The sequence below is a fragment of the Diuraphis noxia genome, unplaced genomic scaffold (genome assembly GCF_037042655.1).
Source record: "Diuraphis noxia isolate RWA-SAM2 unplaced genomic scaffold, SU_Dnox_SAM2 contig0003, whole genome shotgun sequence".
Lineage (NCBI taxonomy): Eukaryota > Metazoa > Arthropoda > Insecta > Hemiptera > Aphididae > Diuraphis > Diuraphis noxia.
Window position 1 is genome coordinate 5,798,235 of NW_028301713.1, and position 19,840 is coordinate 5,818,074.

General features: G+C 25.4%; 2 protein-coding genes across 4 annotated transcripts; one reads left to right on the forward strand and one right to left on the reverse strand.

The window, feature by feature from the left end:
* The first annotated feature begins 455 nt into the window (after window positions 1–455).
* Window positions 456–10,162, forward strand: okr (DNA repair and recombination protein RAD54-like okr). 2 transcript variants are annotated; one of them, XM_089222413.1, is made up of 15 exons: window positions 456–755; window positions 843–964; window positions 1,088–1,237; window positions 1,308–1,504; window positions 1,562–1,631; window positions 2,061–2,255; window positions 2,346–2,567; window positions 2,646–3,069; window positions 3,156–3,318; window positions 3,471–3,672; window positions 5,001–5,207; window positions 5,277–5,440; window positions 5,760–5,949; window positions 7,293–7,378; window positions 7,618–7,926. In XM_089222413.1, the coding sequence occupies exons 2-14, from the start codon at window positions 962–964 to the stop codon at window positions 7,356–7,358; spliced, it is 2,253 nt and encodes a 750-aa protein (XP_089078539.1). In that variant the 5' UTR covers window positions 456–755; window positions 843–961; the 3' UTR covers window positions 7,359–7,378; window positions 7,618–7,926. The 2 variants fall into 2 exon arrangements, with proteins under 2 accessions (XP_089078539.1, XP_015371340.2); XM_015515854.2 differs by lacking the exon at window positions 7,618–7,926 and adding an exon at window positions 10,041–10,162 and having other exon boundaries at window positions 457–755.
* plx (PTB_TBC1D1_like and TBC domain-containing protein plx) lies at window positions 8,742–19,537 on the reverse strand. Of its 2 annotated transcripts, XM_015515852.2 has the most exons (22): window positions 19,390–19,537; window positions 18,826–19,049; window positions 17,690–17,896; window positions 15,613–15,747; window positions 15,272–15,421; window positions 15,050–15,171; window positions 14,925–14,982; window positions 14,707–14,847; window positions 14,521–14,638; window positions 14,346–14,462; window positions 14,078–14,288; window positions 13,841–14,012; window positions 13,306–13,445; window positions 13,099–13,241; window positions 12,918–13,034; window positions 11,565–11,717; window positions 11,071–11,241; window positions 10,746–10,897; window positions 10,432–10,684; window positions 10,186–10,355; window positions 9,958–10,125; window positions 8,742–9,840 (listed from the first exon to the last, which is right to left on the reverse strand). In XM_015515852.2, exons 2-22 carry the CDS (start codon window positions 18,937–18,939, stop codon window positions 9,196–9,198), a joined length of 3,657 nt encoding a protein of 1,218 aa, XP_015371338.2. In that variant the 5' UTR covers window positions 18,940–19,049; window positions 19,390–19,537; the 3' UTR covers window positions 8,742–9,195. The 2 variants fall into 2 exon arrangements, with proteins under 2 accessions (XP_015371338.2, XP_015371337.2); XM_015515851.2 differs by having other exon boundaries at window positions 18,826–19,438.
* Window positions 19,538–19,840: the final 303 nt, after the last annotated feature.

A 19,840-nucleotide genomic window follows, 5' to 3' on the forward strand; every position in this document is an offset into this window, starting at 1 on the left:
AAATGCAAGTAAAAATAAATATTCGAAACTTGTAAATACCTGAAAATAAAAAAATTGTTATTGGTAATATTGATATATTTATTAACATAAGTAGTTAACAGTGTCTAGAGGGGTTACTGTAATGGATGTGTCAAATTTGAATTCAATGATGTAAAATCATTGTATAGGAAAAAGTGAAATACTATTATGAACCTGACGGCTGACAGCCTGTACTACCAAGTCTATTTTATATTATTTCTAATAAATAATTTATTTTTCTATTAGACATATTATGATATGAGGTTGAATTAATTTTTTACAAAAAAATTCAGTTTGAAAATGACATCGAGTGTAATGTGTATAAAGAATAAATATTTAGTCAACAGATGGCGCTGAAAACTTCAAGAACACGTAGCGACCCCCCGCACTATACCTCTTGTACATACATTCGTGGCCATGATAAGAGGCTCGTTTCCAGCATAGACCTTATGAGTATAAGGTCTATGGTTTCCAGTCCATTATATTGTTCTGTGATTATATCTTAGTCCGTGGTTATTATCTTGTGTTTATTATCCATGTCTTGTAGCGCGGGAAAATATAAATTTTATCATTGTATTGATAGGTATAGGATAATAATAATAACAATACTAATACTAAAAATTAAATAGACTAGACAGGTAAGTTTTAAATTCAATAAGTCATTTAGTGAACTTTGGTAATATCATGGACTGAATCAAATCGATTGAATATTGAATGTCGCTTTTCATTTAACAATGGTATGTAATTTTATTTAATAATCTGTAGTATTTATCAGCTTGTATCAGAATTTATGCATTGTCCTATTTTAACGATTTTATTTACAGATATTAATAACTGGTTTACGTCATATTAGTTGAAGTACTATGCAATTTAATAAATAATTTATCATCTTGAAATTACATTTATATTTTGCATTATTCAATAACCACACTAATCAGTAATCATGGTAGGTATTGTATTCTTTTAAATATTTCATGTGTTAAAATAAAAATAAATCTACTTGTGAATCAAGATTATGATATTATTATTATATGATTTGATTAATGATACTTTTTAATGGGTTGTTTAGCGCCGAAGTTTAGCTCCAAGCCAAGTCAATAAGCGACCTTTAAGTGATTCAAATCAATCTAAAAGAGCTTGTGTAAAATATAGTGACCAGTCACAAAAAACTGAACAAAATTCAAAAGTAGATGACCAATCTATGACACTTTCCTTTTATGTCAGTATATATTTATAGTAGTAAAAGTAAAAAATTAAAGAAATTATTTAAATTTATGTTTTTTTTTAAGGAACAAAATATAAGAAATATATTATCAAAGCCGTTTAAAGTGCCAATAGCGAATTGGAGTGGTACCAGTTACAGTAGAGCATTAGGTGTTCGTCGTGATGGCTTACGTCGACCTTTACATGACCCTACTGCTCCAGATGCTCTTATTTTGTATATTCCTCCACAAATTAGCGCCCATGATATTTTAAAAATGGACAAGTATGATGTACTTAGTCTTGAAATTATTATAAAAGTAATTTGTCTTTATTTTTTTAGAGATAAAATATTAGTTAATGTTGTTGTTGATCCAGCATTATCAAAAATACTTAGGCCCCATCAAAGAGAAGTTAGTATATTTTTAAATATTATTAAATGTAGAACCTTGAGCTTGTTTTTCATTAATTAGACCTTCTATCTTAAACTATTAGATATTAATCATTGTCATTGGTAACGATTAACCAGTTTAATTATTACTATTATCAACCCTATCTATTGTTTTTTCAATGAGGGTGATATAAAACAAAAATTTCCCCTAGGAAAAAGACGTGTGCAGGTAAATTTTTTTCTGCGTTTCTTAGACACATAAATTATTATTTCAAAAAATAAAATTGTTATTAAATTATTACCAAATTAATGCATTTGAATATGCAAAGTAATTACATCCCATTACTAGGTACATTTTATTCCATACTGTTGTTTTTTCTTAAATTCATTCATTATATTATTGATGAATTCTTTTTGAATAATTTATTTTTAAAACTTATTCACATTTTAGGGAGTTAAGTTTATGTATGAATGTGTTACGGGAGTACGTATAGAAGGTGCATATGGATGCATTATGGCAGATGAAATGGGATTAGGAAAAACTTTGCAATGCATAACTCTAATGTGGACTCTTTTGAAACAAGGACCAGATGCTTCACCTACTATTCACAAAGCTATAATAGTTACTCCTAGTTCTTTAGTAAAGGTAAAAACAAATATTTTTTAAGAAATACAAATCAATCATAACTGTATATTAATTATTAATAAACATTAAAATGATTATATTTTATTTAAGAATTGGTGTAATGAAATAACAAAATGGCTTGGTGGTCGAATTGGAGCTTTACCTGTTGATGGAGGAGGCAAAGAACAAGTGGACAAAGTAATTACTGGGTTTGTTCAAGCTAGAGGACGTAGAACTGTTGATCCAATTTTAGTTATATCATATGAAACTTTCCGTAGCCATGCAAGTTTGTTACAAAATGCAGAAGATATAGGTCTTGTGTTATGTGACGAGGTAAATATAATCTTTTTTATCTTAATCTATATCGAGGTAATATATCATATAATTAAAATTATTTTAATACATATTTAGGGACATAGATTAAAAAATTGTGAAAATCAAACTTATCGTTCTTTAATGGCTTTAAAAGCAAAACGAAGAGTTCTATTATCAGGCACACCAATCCAAAATGATTTACTTGAATATTTTAGTCTTGTAAATTTTGTTAATGAAGGCATCTTAGGGACAGCTCAAGAATTTCGTCGCCAGTTTGAAACACCTATTGCACGAGGTCAAGATTCCTGTGCTACTGATTCGGAACGCAAAAAAGCAGCAGAGCGTTTAGAACAATTGATATCATTAGTAAATAGGTGTCTAATTAGACGTACCTCAGCATTACTTTCCAAATATTTACCAGTTAAAACTGAACATGTTGTTTGCATAAAATTGACACCACTACAAACTGATTTATACCTACATCTTCTTAAATCCGATATGGTCACTAAATCAATTAAAAGTATACTAATATTTTCAATAATTTTTACTTAAATATTAATAATTTAAAGTTTAAAAAGTATAATTACATTATTTACTCATTTACAGGTAATGATGGGAAAGTTACTAGCAATGCATTAGCTGCTATTACATTGCTCAAAAAGTTATGTGCTCATCCAGATCTTATAGTAGATAAAATAATGAATGGAACTGATGGATTTGAAAATTCAAAACATCTACTACCTCCATCGTACATTGCAGCTCATTCCAAGTAATTTAAAATTTATGTTTTGTTGAAGTTATAAATATAAATTAATATATAATCAATAATATAATTGTTTTTTGATTTAAAATTGCGAATTTTACATTTTTACCTTTATTTTTATTTATAAGTAATATTGATTCTGTATTATAATTTTTCAGAAAAAAACTCATGATTGAATTATCATCCAAATTAATGGTCCTCGACACAATGTTGGCTGTTATAAAAACTACCACCACTGATCGTGTGGTATTGATTTCTAATTATACTCAAACATTGGAGTTATTTGAAAGACTTGCTAAATTAAGAAACTATACATTTGTTAGATTAGATGGATCCATGCCTGCTAAGAAAAGAGCAAAAGTATGTATTACTATATCTATCTACGTATTAAAAAATGTATTATTCAAATTATTCAATAGTACCTAATACCTATACTATTAATTAATTTATAAAATTAATTCAAATATTTAAGATTATATTAGTTAAAATTATTTTTAAATTCGGAATAATAGTTCTAAATCAGTGCTTTTGGATCTGTTATACATCAAATGTGAGTGTATCTTGTCATTGAGTTAGTCACTATAATGGATGAGTAAAATTTGAAGTCAATGATAAATCATAGTGCACAAAAAGTGAGCAAAGACTGTCCTATACAAGGTATAATTTTTGAGATATTTTTTTCCAACAACATTGCATTTGCTATATTAATAATATTTAAATTAATTGTAATAATTTCTAAAGAAACTTACAGTGATTTTAGGTGAGTGATAGATCTTCATAGACAATAGCAAAAAATTAATCTAAATATTTTGGTAGTTTTATTGTGCATATGCTACATATACTTTATATAGTATCAAATGTTCAAGAAAAATATTTTTTAATTACAACAAAGGTACTAAAATTATAATTTTTTGTTTAGATTTTTAGTTTTGTCAATATTATTATGCCAAAGGGCAAGATTGTATATTTATCTCAAAAATAAAAAGAAAAGTTTTATGAAAATTTCAACTTCAAAAGTAGTAATTTACAATTATTAATGATCTTGGCACATTTTATAAGCATTTTAACTTAAAAAAAACATATTAACTAGGACCCAATTTATTAAATTTTCAAGCTTTTTTGCCCAAAAATAAAAACTAAAAAGTTGTCAATTCAAAATACATTAAACAGAATAAAAAGAGAGTAAATATTTGAAAATTTCAAGTTATGTGACTCCTCTTAGAATGTAACATGGTTATCTAAATATTCTTTAAATACCAACTACTCATCATATTTTCTTTCTGGTACTTAAGTAATGAGTAAAGAGATTCAATTTTAAATAACCTATAAATCATATTATACTCTGGCCAACAAAAAAAATAAACATTCCCAATCAAAACGTGATCGATTTGATACATCTCCCACCAATTTGTCATATTATTGATAAACTTTGAAGACGGTCATTAACTATTAACAACGATTAATGTGTATAGTATGCCACTGACTTTCACTTGATGAGGGAAACAAATAACAATGACCCTGAACAGACGCTACCCTCAGTCTACATGCTAGAAACGGTTTACTTTTTTCATGGGCTGGACTATAAATGTGTTTACCTATATTTATTTTTAAAATATGAAATCATAATAACAATAATATTAAACCTGTTACTGTAATAAACTAATAACTATTATTTGTATTTTAAACAGGCTGTAGATGATATTAATAGCCCTACTAGTGGTGTATTTTTGTTTATGTTGAGTTCAAAAGCTGGAGGTTGTGGATTAAATTTAATTGGCGCTAATAGGTTAGTAATGTTTGATCCCGATTGGAATCCTGCTAATGATGATCAAGCAATGGCTAGAGTATGGAGAGATGGCCAAAAAAAACCTTGTTTTGTATATCGATTTTTAGCTGTAAGTTTTTGTAATGAATTATTATTAATAAAATATATTTAAAATAATAAATTGAATACATCGTTGTAGACTGGAAGTATTGAAGAAAAAATGATGCAAAGACAGGCACACAAAAAAGCCTTGAGTTCTAGTGTAGTTGACTGTGAAGAAGATGTTGCAAGGCATTTTACAGTTTCTGAATTACGTACATTATTTAATCTACGGCAAGATACTATTAGTGATACACATGAAAAGTAAAATCATTTTTAAATGTTAACATACAATAAAATAAATTACAATAATCATTACTTATTGAAATATTTTACTTCCATAAAATATAAATATAAAAATGTAGTAAAAATATTGTGTAGTGTTAATATTAATTGAGTTATCTGGGTTGGATGAATAGGGTTGGTAGAAAAATAATTTATTGATCTGAATTTTTGAACATAAAAAAACCTTTTTCAATCACTCAGTTAAAAAATGAAATGTTATTTAATATATTTTTTTAATTTGGTTATTGATTTACTATATTTTGTTTTATATTTATATATATATATCTTTTTTTTTTAGAATTAAATGCACCCGTTGCATTAATAATATCCAAACAAAACTACCTCCAGTAGATAGTGATTGTACAAATGATCTTTCTTGTTGGCATCATTGTGCAGATAAACGATGGCTTGTTGACCCAGTACTAAAGCAATGTTGGCATGCTGGCATCAGTATGGTGTTTTATCAAAATTCTACAATTTATAAAGAGGTAATATAATATTTCATATGTATAGTTAATAAATAAAATATATTAAATAATATATACCATTATTAGTTATTACTAGAGATGAATATTGATTTTTGAAATATTGTGAGACAGAATGATTATAAATTTATTATGACTATTTCTAACATCCATTAATAATCGTAATAAATAAATAGATTTTTACTTAATATAACTTAATAACTTTATTCTCACCCTGATAGATTTACATATAAAAATGTTTTTTTTATGGATAAGTTACTAATAAGGAAATTTTTAAAACTTGACTTATTATTTTGGCATCAAAATATTTTAACTATACCAAAAAGCAAAAGTATACCTGCTAACTACTTATAAATAGAGATGTTACAAACCATAATATTTAAGGTCGAACCGAACCCAACTTTTCTTTAAATTAACGAACTCGAACAGATCCAAACCTATACACTTTTAATCGAACCCGAACCGAATTGAACTCTTCAAATATTTTATCGAACTCGGACCGAACATTAAAAGTTAAATTTGATGTTATTTTATTTAATATTTATTTATTTATTTATTTATTTATTCATCATTTAGCCACCATACCTCAGAATTATTGAATAAAGATTTTACTACTATTTACTTAAATACTTTAAATACTTTAATAGTTTATAATTATGCATGAGATTTTTAATTTTTAATTATTAATGTGATGGTAACTGATGAGAAAAAGCGAAAAACATCAATATTTAAAACAAGCAAACATTAAACATTTAAACAACTAATAACAATCTATTTTTGTATTGAGGGTTTCATAACGAGGCCCCCCTTCCCTACCGCACGGAGTATCTACTATCTAGACAATCTCGTATAATGCGCTGAATGGTCATTGGCTATGGGTGGTAGGAAAGGTGTGCGGCGGCCGGTTGAAACACGCAATTAACAATAACAATAGTAATAACTCATAAATAATAAATATTAATTATTAATTATTTAATAATAATTATTAATTTAATTTATAATTTTAGCCGTTACTCCATCGACTTTCATTTTTATTTCTCTGGTTCAATTATCGAACCGGACTATTAGATATTTGGTTCGGTTCAATTATTTGGAATTTCCAGTCCGGACTTTGAACCGAACCGAACACTCAGAGTTCGGTTCGGTTCGGTTCGAAAATCGAACAGTTCATAACATCTCTACTTATAAGTTATAATTTTGTTAAACATCATAAATTTTGAATTTCATTTCTTTGATTTCTTCATGGCTAAAACAAATATCCAGTGTATAAAAAGTTAATAAATTTAAGATTTATGGTCTTAAACTTATTCATTTTTCGTTAACATTAATGATATTGAATTTCTTAGAAACCAATTGTTGAAGAGGGCAATGATGAAGTTGACAAAAAGGAAGAAGAAAATAATAAAACTTAAAATATAATATGTTGATCAAAGTACGTATATTGAATTATTTTTGTTAATTATAAAATGTTTTACGTTTTGTTAAAGATAAAATATAATCAAAATTGATATTAGATTTATTAGGATAATTAAGTACCTAGTACCTATATCCTACTAATAAACATATTTTAAAATGTAATATATACCGCCTATTTTGTATGTTATTAGAAAAAGTTATTCTGTTAAATATATTAATATTTAATTAAATGGTTTACATTTATTATATATATAGGCATACAATATTAACATGATCCTTCTATAAAGATTAGATTGGGTAACCGAAATGTCTGTATAGAATATAAGTCAATAATTTCCAAGCACATGAAAGAGTCCACAAAATCTTTTTTTTTTAATGTGTGGCAGCAGGACATATATTAATTTAGAGCATGAAGTATTTGATGGAAGGAAAGACATTTACAAATAAACTTCACTCTCCAGTCTCTTCTTTCACCATAATGAGGCTATTACATCATAGTCGTCCGTACTTAATACTTAATTACTTACTTTATACATTTTAATTTAATATCTTACACAGTTGTGACAATTATTTTTTTATTTTTTTTTTAATTAATATTAGTCATTATAAATAAGAATATTAATTAAAATAATCATAGTTTTTACATCAACCTCAAAAAGTTTACTATTAATGGACAATTTATCACCTTAATTTTATATATTAATTGATATCCATTGAATTTTGCACATTTTTACTATATTTAGAACAAACTAATATTATTTTATTGTTAAATAAACTGTAAAATAGTTTTATTTTGATTGAGACTTATAATTTACCTCAAGACATTATTTAAACAATGATATTTATTATTATTACTTTTTGTACTAAGGCCCAGTTTTTTTACCTTCCACATCTTTAAAACTATTTTGTCAGATTAACTTAATTGGTGAATAGTTGTTTTGCAATGCAATTTTATATTTTAGCTAAAACTAACCAAACCAAATTTAAATAGTTTTTTTCTATATCTCTTTTTTCAATTTGTATAGGCACCAATAAGTACATAACTATCGTGTTATTTATACCAGTAGGTATAAAAATAATAGGTTTTTATTTATGCATCTTGAAATTAATTTTCTGTGAGAGTCATGTATTCATGTTTCTCTTCCAACAAATTTTTGTTTATTTCTTTAAATGACTATAATTTATAATATATTCTATCTGTGGCATCAACTGTTTGGTTATCACTCACATAATTATATTATGCTAAGATCTATTGTCTTTTTGCAAACTTCATTGTTCAGATCTCTGAACAAAATTTTCAATTTTGATCATCTTAATTTATCAGGTACTTTATTATTTATTTCAACATAAGGGGAGATTGATAAATTTATTCGGAGGAATTTATTTTTTCATAAGTTTAATTAATTTAATTAATAAAAATATAATTAACATATAAATAAATAAAACTTTAACAGTAGTATTACAATTATTTACATAAATTAATATAAATGTATAATATGCAAATTCAATATAAATAATAAGAATTTAAAATTTTCCAAAAAAAAAATTTAATGGAAATAAATTCGTTTTACTACATTATTGTTAAAAAATTATTGTACAATGTATTTAAATTAAATTAAGTTTTGGTTTGATTCAGGTAACGTACAGTATTTACTTTTTACAACATACATAACTATTAAAACACAACATGTTATATTTAATTGAGAAAAATACTAATAGAAATTATCACAAAAATAAATTAATATAAAAGTATTAAATAAATGGACAATACATTTTATAGTTAGGTATAATAAAGTTGTACACAAAAGTATACAAATGAAGGATGAGAAACGTTTAATTTCCATTAATGGTAGAAGTATTTAGTTCAATATTTTCATTTTTATCTCGTTTACAAAGTGAATCATCTACATCTATTGCAACAATATTTGGTAATATAAAATGACCATCACTATTGCTACGAATCGGTTTAATCGTTCGCAACTTTGTAGTTCCAGAATAACATACATTCACATCTTCGCAGTCCAGTGGATGCAATCCATTATTATTTAAATTACTTTCATTACTTAATAATTCATAATTACTCTTAGAGCTTTTTAAAAAAATTTTCTTTTTGACCTCTTCCTGACTTATTTCTTCTTTTATCGATTTTTTCAATATGTTTTTGGAGTCTGATAAAGATTTTTCCAACATAGGTTTTATTCTACATGGTATCTCTAACTGAGGTTTATTGAATAAATTGTTAATGTTTGTCTGTTTATTATCACTTCGCCGATTTCGGCACATATTTATTTGAGATATCAAACCTAATACGTCAGAAGGTATTTCTATGGTTGAATGAGAATACGCTAGTTCAGATATAAAATTTCCCAATGTCACCACAGTAAGCTCAAGACTTTTAACTTCACTTTCTAACCGGTTAATTGCTGAAAGATTAGAAGATCTGTTCATTTCCAAACGTCCATTATTTGTTATTGATATCTGCAGAACAGTAATCAAGAAATTTTCATCAAACAAATGAATTAACACAGTTTTCAATATTATATTTATTTTATACTCAGCAATTTTTACATTTATTAAATTACTATTCAAATTTACCTCGAGTTGTTCGTGTAGAATTTTATTTTGTTGCATTAAAGACTTATTCATTTCCTCTAAATGCTTAATTTTTTTAATTTCAGGACTGGGTGAAGATAATTCTTCTTGCAATACGTGATATTCGACTCCATATTCCATTAATTGTTTTGATAAATCAGTTGTAAATACCTTATAAAAACAAAAATATACTTATAATTAAAGTAAATTTATGTGATTATTTAAAAATACTTGTTTAATAATTTTGTCAATGATTTCTTTATTTACTACAGGAAAATCATTTTTAATATAGTTCATTATTTGTTCCATTCCATCACATGCAAGCAGATTATCTTTATGGTATGTCAACAATGATAATATAACACGAAACAGAACATCAATATTTTCAAAGAATAGAATATCTATAGAAAAACACATAAACATATTTATCAAATTAAACATGTTTAGAGCTTAAATTACTAATTAGTATTATTATACCAAATATGCGAGCAACAAATCCTAATGGAAACTGTGAAGCAAACATTGTCAAAAACCAAGGTGCAGCATACAATGTTGGAGGAATATCACAATTGTCGAAATGTGCATAAAGGTCAGGGTGGTGATCATGAAGAAGTCTAGATAATTGGTAAAGTTGAACTTGCAAAGCTGCCATATCAGGAAGATATTGTTTTCTTAATGAACGTCTAAACATTAAATGTTTCAGCATCATGAAGGCTTGTTCTTCAGACATCTGTAAAAATAATTTTTCATACAAGATCTTTCTACAAATATTCCGTTAAAGTATAACTCACATGTAATAGTAAAACACCAGCTATAAAACATAGTCCTTGACAATATCCAACTTCTGGATCTAATAAGGAATATGCTTTGAGCAAATTGTACAAAGCTAGTTGTCCAGGACCAAACGGTGACATAAAATAAGTGTGATTTGGAAATGTTCTTCCTGTAATTTTCATAAAAATAATTATATTTTCAATATGTAACTAAATATTAACAATAATACAAATATCAATAGGCAATTAATTTTTATTTGAAGTTTAATTATTTAAATTAAACTTAATATTTATAACTTCAGTATAGAGTAGTAAAAAATATATATACTTGAATACAACTTACCTAAATCGATAAGGATAGCATGTTGATACTTAGTTAATTGTTTTAATAATTGTTCATATGGTACATTAAAATTTGGAAACTTTTCTAAATCAATAGGAGAAGGAGCAGTTGTGTTACAATACAATTCAGCAAAAAATATCCAAACATCTCCTCTTTTACTTCTTGGAACTCCTGTTATATTAATTAATAATTATTATTGTATAAATGAAGACTTTAAGAGGACACTATACTTGCATGTATTGACTCTGTTTCACAATTAATATAAAACATAGCTAAAACTGTTGTAAGTCAAAAAATAAGATTGTACAGTAAATATTTTCCTCTTTATAGAATGAAAATTTTATTTCTTAATTATAACTGTAGCCTTTCAGTTATTTTCTGCGCAAAACCGTTTTACTATCCATTGCATTTGTAAGATGGAGGCAATATATGTGAATTGTGGGTGTAGTGTCTTAATTATTATTAGATAATATTTATGATGAAATATTGTATACCTTGTCTAATAGCTTGACGCAACATTTTTGCATCATATTTACGATTCTCTTTATTAACTATTGTTTCCCACACACCCAAATATTCTCGAGCAGATGAACCAATATCATCATACTCCAGTTTTATTCTTTTTACTGTGGCTTCTTCTTGCCTTTCTGTAATTTTAAAATATCATATCAAACATTTTAAAATAAAATAATCAGTGAAACAATACTAAATATTTCCTGTACTTCAGATTTGAACACTAGAAGTTATGAACCCTTAATGGACTAATATATGGCTTTTACTTAGTATACATGATAAAGAATAGAGCTGGGAACAGGGGAGGAGCTGGAATTTATTAAGTTAAGAATTAAGCTTTCCAAAGCACATTGATCTCCAACAAAATTTAGTTTTTACTTTTGAGTTTTAGCCTTGTCATAATACTATTTACTTGTACATTTATTTCTAAAGTTATGTTTTGCAATTAAATTTATTACAGAATACATTCGAACACATATTGGTTTATATAGCTCTTGTAACTTAGACTCTGGCCCACAAGAGAAAGAAAATGTATGCCAACGTACAGGGTACTATTTCCCCTATTTAAAAATTTTAAGTATTCCTATTTCATCATATTTACTTATTGTATAAATTGTATATAGATTGTAAATTTTTCTTAAATAAAAAAAAAAAAAAGTATTTCTAGGTACTGTGTAAGCCACCATTGACTATCAGGATCTAAGAAGTGAACTGGAACCAGCATTATTTGATGCAAGTGAGCTTTGTGTTGATGGAACTGTGTAAAGCCAGACAGGTTTTCATCGAGACATGGGTTCTTTCTCTTTTAGACCAGAATATAGTACAGTAGAGCCTCGATAATCCGAACGAGATTGGGGAAAGGTGTCGTTCGGATTAGCGATTATTTCGGATTACCTATGGCTTAAAAAAAACATCAATTTTATTGTAATTTTAATTATGAAATTTTATTTTTATTTGTAGGTATTAATCGTGTAAAAACTCGTAATTTCAAAAGACAATGAATACATAAAAATATTAATATAATTATGAACTTTTAGTTTTTACCATTTAAAATATTAGTTTATTTTTTTTATTTTTTTTTTTTTGTACACTGGTTCCTATTATGGATTGATATGCATTGTCCCACATAATCGAAAAATTGTGCTACCGGAAAATATTATTTATAAATACATGCATAATATGTACATATTATGGTGATAAGATAATTCTCAAGCCCGTTCGGATTACCGCGTCTTTCGGATTAGCCTGTGTTCGGATTATCGAGACCCTACTGTATATATAACATACATTTTATGGGTGTAGTACATTATAAGAATTTCATACATTTTACCAACCTTTTAATTTTGCATTTTCTTTTTCCATTCGAATTAATAAAACTTGTTGATTAATTGCTTTTTTCCACAGAGCTCTTAAATCATTGGCATCTAATTTCTTTTTAACATTCTCAGTATCTAAAACATCAAGATTAAATAAAAATTCAAATACTACTGCAATAAATTGAAAAATCCTAACTACCTTTAGTTTGTTTGTTAGGAGTGACGACATTTTTGAAAATTGCTTGACGCCAACTCCCTGGATTCAGATCATTTTGTTCATCAGAATCATTATCTGAAGTTGAAATCATAGAAGATTTTGGGGATTGACCAACTTTCAAAAACCTAAAATAAAATAATTATAATGTTTGTGGAAGTAGCTTTTTATATTATAATCATATTAACAAACATATTCATCATTGATGCTGGGCTACTGTGAGACTTAGTTTCAGCCAAACAAACTTCTGGTTTATTAGAATGTGCTTTACCATTAGATATTGATTTTTGTACTTGTAGTCGTGAACTTAAATCAGATTTTGGAGAAGGTTCCTAAAATAAAATAAATTATTTTGATATTTAAATTAATATTTAAAAGTATAAAATTTAAATAAAATATTCCTAATAAATAAAAGATATTTATTTTTATTGTTTTGTAAGGTAGTTAGTTTGAATAACTCAAAATATTTATGTTTATAATTATAATTATTCATAGTACAATAATGAATAATGAATATTATATTTAAAAAAAAGTTTTTTTTTAAAGTTAATTTCATAAATTATACAATTACTCATTGTAACTAAAATAATCAAGAAAGTTAAACAAATAAAAAGATTATATACTGATTCATTCAAATCAACTACAGAAATAATAAAATAAAAGTACATGACATGGATTTATGATCAAAATTTTGTAATTCAAATTATCCTTTTGTTAATATATTTACTTTATGAAATGCAACATTATTTGGCAAAGAATTTTCTTTAACTGTAGCTATTAGGCCTACATCATCTTTTGAACTTCTCCTTTTCATTAGTTGATCAAAAGAACTGGTTAGTGAACGTTTTGCTTTCATGAAAATTGTACTTCCACCAAGATATTGATTTAAAAATTCATGTCTAAAAGAAAAATTGCAGTTTATTGTAGAAAATAAATTATATTAGATAAAGTCCCACTTCCATACCTATTTTCAGCTGAATCATGAACATGCCTCATCTGTTTGCTTTCACAGTGTGTTCTTAACAACATTATTAGTAGTTCATTTTGTTCTTTGAGACTTATTTTACTTAATGTTTCTAAACCATGTAATTTTGTTAGTACAATTTCTTGATCATCTTCAGGCAATGTTTCTAACTGTTTAAATATTACAGTTTGAATTTTATGATCACTAAGATCTGAAAAAAAAATGTTTATGTAAAATTGCTAAACTTGTATTACTAAAATAAACATACTTTCAATGTCAGAACATAGTTTATGAAACCACACCATAGGACAATGTTCACAAGATACTATTACTTGTTTTTCTTTCTTTAATGCTTCATTAGTGTTATTGATAGCCAAATTAATCGCTAAATAGGTAAAAGAATACATTAAATTAAATTAATAAAAACATTAATCATTAAAAACCTGTGACTAATTCAACTGCGACAGACTCTGATTCACATTTAAAAATATATCCAATACAACTTTCACTTGATGAAGGATCTCTACAAGTAAAACCAAAGTGTAATTGATTTCTAGAACCCTAAATAAAAATAAATATGGATTATTTAATATTTATGATTTTAAATTTACGAATAATTTATATCAAACCTGCACACAGTTAATTATATCTTTTAATTGTTTATGTAAAAGAATTTGTTTGCGATCTGGGCTTATTAATCGTAAATCGCTTCTACCAATTTGAAAAACCATTGTTCTGTTAATTTCTTCTGCTATGTTAGAGTTGTGTCCCTTAAAGTAATACAATTTCATATTGGAATATAAAAATAATAAATTGTTATTTAAAAAAAATACTAATGTATACATACATTGTTCTCTAGGTTTTTAATTGGATAATTTATAGATCCAGATCTTGTTCTTATAATCCTATATCAAAAATTACATTCAATACAATTCAATATAGGTTTCAAATATAAATTTTAAATTAATTTACTCTAATTCTTTAGTTTGTTTTTCAGCTCCAAATGAATAACCTTGGTTTTCAATCCCAGGTGATAAAACTATCATTGACCCACGTCTTGGATCTGAAAGATATGTGGTGTTTTGATCTGAAGACTATAATCAGAAAATATTAAATGTTGTATACAAAAATATTAAGCTGTTATTTATAATTACAAGAACACTAGTTATGTTTAAACTAAAATATTAAATTTACATTTATTTGGGATCCTCGTCTTGAAGTATTAGTACTATTTGACTTTTTACTTTTTTCCAATTCGTGTAAACGAAATTTTTCTAATGCATCATCAATAAATGAATTCGGAACTTTTTTTTGAGATACTCTAATTTTACCAACATATAACACCTAGAAAAATATTAATATTTTTCATTACTATTTTTCATTTGACGAGAATGAATAGAATAAAAAAAAAATGTATGTAACCTTCAAACCTTGAACATAAAAATCTAAGATAAAAACAGTATTGTCAATTGTATTTATGTAACATTAAATATAGTTATTATTTAATACTATTTTAGGTAGGTATTTTTAATTACCTCGAAAAAATGAGAGGAGTTTGGAGATATATCAGCACACAATGAAGTTAATGTCTGAGCATTACTTAATGAACGTCCAATATTTTGTAATGATTTATGTGAGTTTTCCTTCATTGTCGTAAATAACTCCATTACCTAAAAAAATTTTTTCTATTAAATACTAAATTCTGAATATTTTCAGGCCACTGTTGACTAAAACTAATGAATTATTGCCGAACAAAACAAAATACTTTCTAGGCATTCTAAATTTAGAAGTTGGAAGGTGTTCAAATTGTCTATACGTTTAAATACAGTATGACATACTCTAAAACAAAATTAGATAACGTCTATCATATAGTATATTCAATACATTTCAAGTTTGATTTATCAATAACAATGATAAAAAAAAAAATTTTTAATTGTTAGTAATTTTATTAAATAATATAATTTTTATAAAATGCATCATCAATTATTTAAATGTTTCTCAATTGAAAATCAATATTATCAAACAGAATATTAAAAAGTTACTAAATAAGTTAAAAGTGAACCAAATATGTTTTTATTAATTAAATCAAGCTAAAGTTTAATTTATAAATTTAATCAAATCTTTTAACTATAGAAATATACAAACTAAAAAATGAATTAATCAATATCAGCAATTATATAAGTAAGTATAAACATTTTTTGAAACTTAAACAAGGAAACGCCTCTAATTTATTTTAAGCTCGTATAAATTTAGAAAATAAATAGCATTTATAATTGATGAATAATAATTTAATCAACATAATATCTATAAATTATTTTATTTTTTTAATTCTATATGTAGCTTGTAAAAATACTTAATTAATAACTCTAATGTTTATATAATATATATATATATTTATATATACATATACCTATATTATATATTTAAATAACAATATATTTTTTAAGTATATCAACTTGTAGATAAATTTAACACTAAGTCTTGAGGATATCATTGAATTTAAATCAATAAAATACTAAATTTTATAAAATACTATTTTTTAGTGTAAACTTTTAACATTCGATACTGAAATGATTTTGATAACCATAATTAAAAACATAATTAAATATTAAGCAGTATTATAGCATCAACCATTCTAAGAAATTATTAAAAATATTAATAATATATAGTTATAATAATATTATAAATACTATTTATTGTATCATTATTTTTTTAATGGGAAATCTAAGAAAAGTCATTGTCATTAGAAGCTCAAGAGTCAAGGCTACAGAATCTAAATACAAGACATGTTATATAATTACCATTAAATATTAAACTTAAACAAAAATAATAACGGAAATTATTGAAATTATCAAATGAAAAAAAAATGTATGTATTGTAGGGTGCAGATGAGGAAATTTATGATTTTAACTCAAATTATTTACATTCAATATAAAAGATAGTACTTATAATAATACTATTTATAATCCTGTGTAAAGTTAAAAAAATGTTTATTTATAGAATTAAATGTTCTATTGCATTTAAGCATTAACAAAAAAACTAAGTATGAATGATAGGAAATTAGTTTATAATAACATAATATATTTTTACATGTTTTTTTTAAACAACATGCAGCAGTGTTCATAATATAATACTAGTTCACCTTGTCCTTGGTCACATTGAATAACGTTAATTCATGTTCCTAACAAACATTATAATTTTAACTCATATTATTTTCAATGTTGTTATTAAGACTTTACCGTACAACTAGCCAGTTAAATAATATTATTTAGATAGACAGGATTTAGTAATAATAATATAACATATTAAACAAATCAACTAAATTTTATTGAAAAATTTAAAATCATTTGAATAAATTAAATGCAATCCAGTTATTTATCGTTTTATGAAATTATAAGTTTATTATTTCATAAAATCTTTACTACTTATTAAGAACAATTTGTCATCAGTAGAACTAATTATTGAGAACATTAAATCTTTTACTACTTACATAATAAAAACAATCTTAAAAAGATAAAACAAAATACATTAATTACTATGAGACACTATAAGTTATAACTAACATGCCATTAAAAGATAATAAGTATGTAAAATAAAATAAAATGTCCTTACTTCATCTGGTTGAGTTGTATTGTAAACATGACAATGAACGTTGTTTTCATCTGCCATATCTCTGACTGCATAAAAGAATGTAGCCACATCGCTGTTTAAAAATGCTAATCTGGTTATGTATTTTAACTCGTGTTGAAAAAGTAATTGGTTCTTAAAATCCCAATTGTCATAGATCACAAGACTGACATCTTCTATTCCAATCCTCACCTTTTAAAATATTTGAAATAACTTTTTACTTAAACTATTTTATCATATACACAAAATATAAAAAGGTCAGTATTTATTCAACATAAATAATATATTAAACAATGAATGCTCAATTTTGAATGAAAATAAACACTTAAACATAATTAAACTATAAACTAATTATTAATACTCATTATATTTTAAATCACCCAATAAAATCAATATAATATTTTATAGAATTTAAATATTTTTTTTAATCTCTATATCAATTATGATTAATGTCTAACGAGTAATAAATATGAAATTAACAAACTAATGTTATTCTAATAATTTAGAGATTATAAGTTTCAATGTTTGGTAAATACCTAACTTAAACATTTTATACTTAATTATATTTTTCAGTTATTAAATTTTCAAACTCGAACCAACTCTTTCTCAAGCTAAACTCAAATCTCTCATAAAAATATTCCTGGATAGTATTCTAATTTGTACCTTCCACACAGCAAATTGCTTAAATCTGGAAAGAAAGTATTACAATGTCAGCTCATTTTGCACTATCTTCAATCCTGACAATACGGCACATGCCATATTATGATTCTGATAAAATAGGTATTAGACTACTATTAGAACCTATTTATTCAAATACAACCAAAACACATAATGTGGTGTTTAAAAAATTTATGAAAAATAATTAAAAAATTAATGCTATTATAGTATAATGTTTTTGTATTAACTTGTTCTTATATTTTTCTAAAACATAAATTATTTCAGATTTCAAATTTCTTTTGATTACCTACAGATGGATTGTTTTTACAAATCAGTCCATAGATAGTCAAAATTGAAAATAGTCAATAAATAATGGTGTATTTAACATATAGTACATATACATTTTGGTATCCAATAAGTAATGACATTAATATTTAGTTTATACACAAAAATATCGCACTTACTTTTTTACGATAATTATTTTTCTTGATCTCTGCAATAATCCACGGGATCATTGGGTTTGTAAGACGTTTGTTGACTGTACAAGAGCTTAAGTATTCAACTTTGTATAGTTTCATTTTGTTGTTTTCTTAATATTATCTTTAATAGTTATTCTAAACAGTCATTGCTTTAAAATAGTGCAACATAAAATGCACTTTTAAGCAATAAATCATCGGAATTCGGGTTCCTAATTGCATAATAGTAAAACCATTTCATATATACGATATAACAATCAAAAAAAAAAATATATCATCAAATAAATAAAACTTTGCCCGACTATTACGTCTATAAAGATATCATGTTCAATTTTAATTATCATAACACTCGTATCGAGTTGAAACCGTTTAATTCATCTCACATATTATTAGGTATCATGACAAAAATCTATTTTGTCATGCATATTATGATGAAACGGTCATTATAATTTATAATATTGGGCATTGGCCAGTTTAAATGTTTAAAAACAAAACTGAAAATTTATTGAAATGATAAGAATGTTATGTACACAAAACACAGAATCAACTTACTATCAAGACGTATCAACTGATGACTGAGGAATGAGATAGGTCCACACTCCACAAATAGCCCAGATAGGTCATGTGCGGCGAGTGGAGACTTCATTTTGGTATTTGACATAATATATTATTATTATCATTCATCAACAAAATATTATATCGATTATGCATGGAAGGGGATCATTTTACGAATACTCAAGTCTCAAGGCTGCTGGGCCTCAACTGGCTACTTTTCAGTTTTCATGAACATAACTAAATTATTATGTCTGTAATTCTATTCATAATATTTTCATTTTTCACGGCATCACAATTCACGGGCAGTGGGTACTGGATAATAATAATATTATATCTTTATCCTTTTTAGAATTGAACACTGTTTTGTTACCTTTTTTATCGACATTTTTTTTTCAAATTATTTCCTCAAAAGACAATATTATTTTAAAGATTATTTTTATTCCATCGC

What these genes read in the sequence shown, in the direction of transcription:
- okr (XM_089222413.1), top strand. An exon ending in GATATTTTAAAAATGGACAA is followed by an intron (nt 1,505 to 1,561) that starts GTATGATGTACT and finishes TTATTTTTTTAG; the next exon opens with AGATAAAATATTAGTTAATG. An exon ending in ATTCTACAATTTATAAAGAG is followed by an intron (nt 5,950 to 7,292) that starts GTAATATAATAT and finishes TGAATTTCTTAG; the next exon opens with AAACCAATTGTTGAAGAGGG.
- plx (XM_015515852.2), bottom strand. Translation starts at nt 18,939, where the DNA reads ATGAAACTATACAAAGTTGAATACTTAAGCTCTTGTACAGTCAACAAA. An exon ending in ATATAATTAACTGTGTGCAG is followed by an intron (nt 14,639 to 14,706) that starts GTTTGATATAAA and finishes ATTTTTATTTAG; the next exon opens with GGTTCTAGAAATCAATTACA. An exon ending in ACTATGTTCTGACATTGAAA is followed by an intron (nt 14,289 to 14,345) that starts GTATGTTTATTT and finishes TTTTTTTTTCAG; the next exon opens with ATCTTAGTGATCATAAAATT.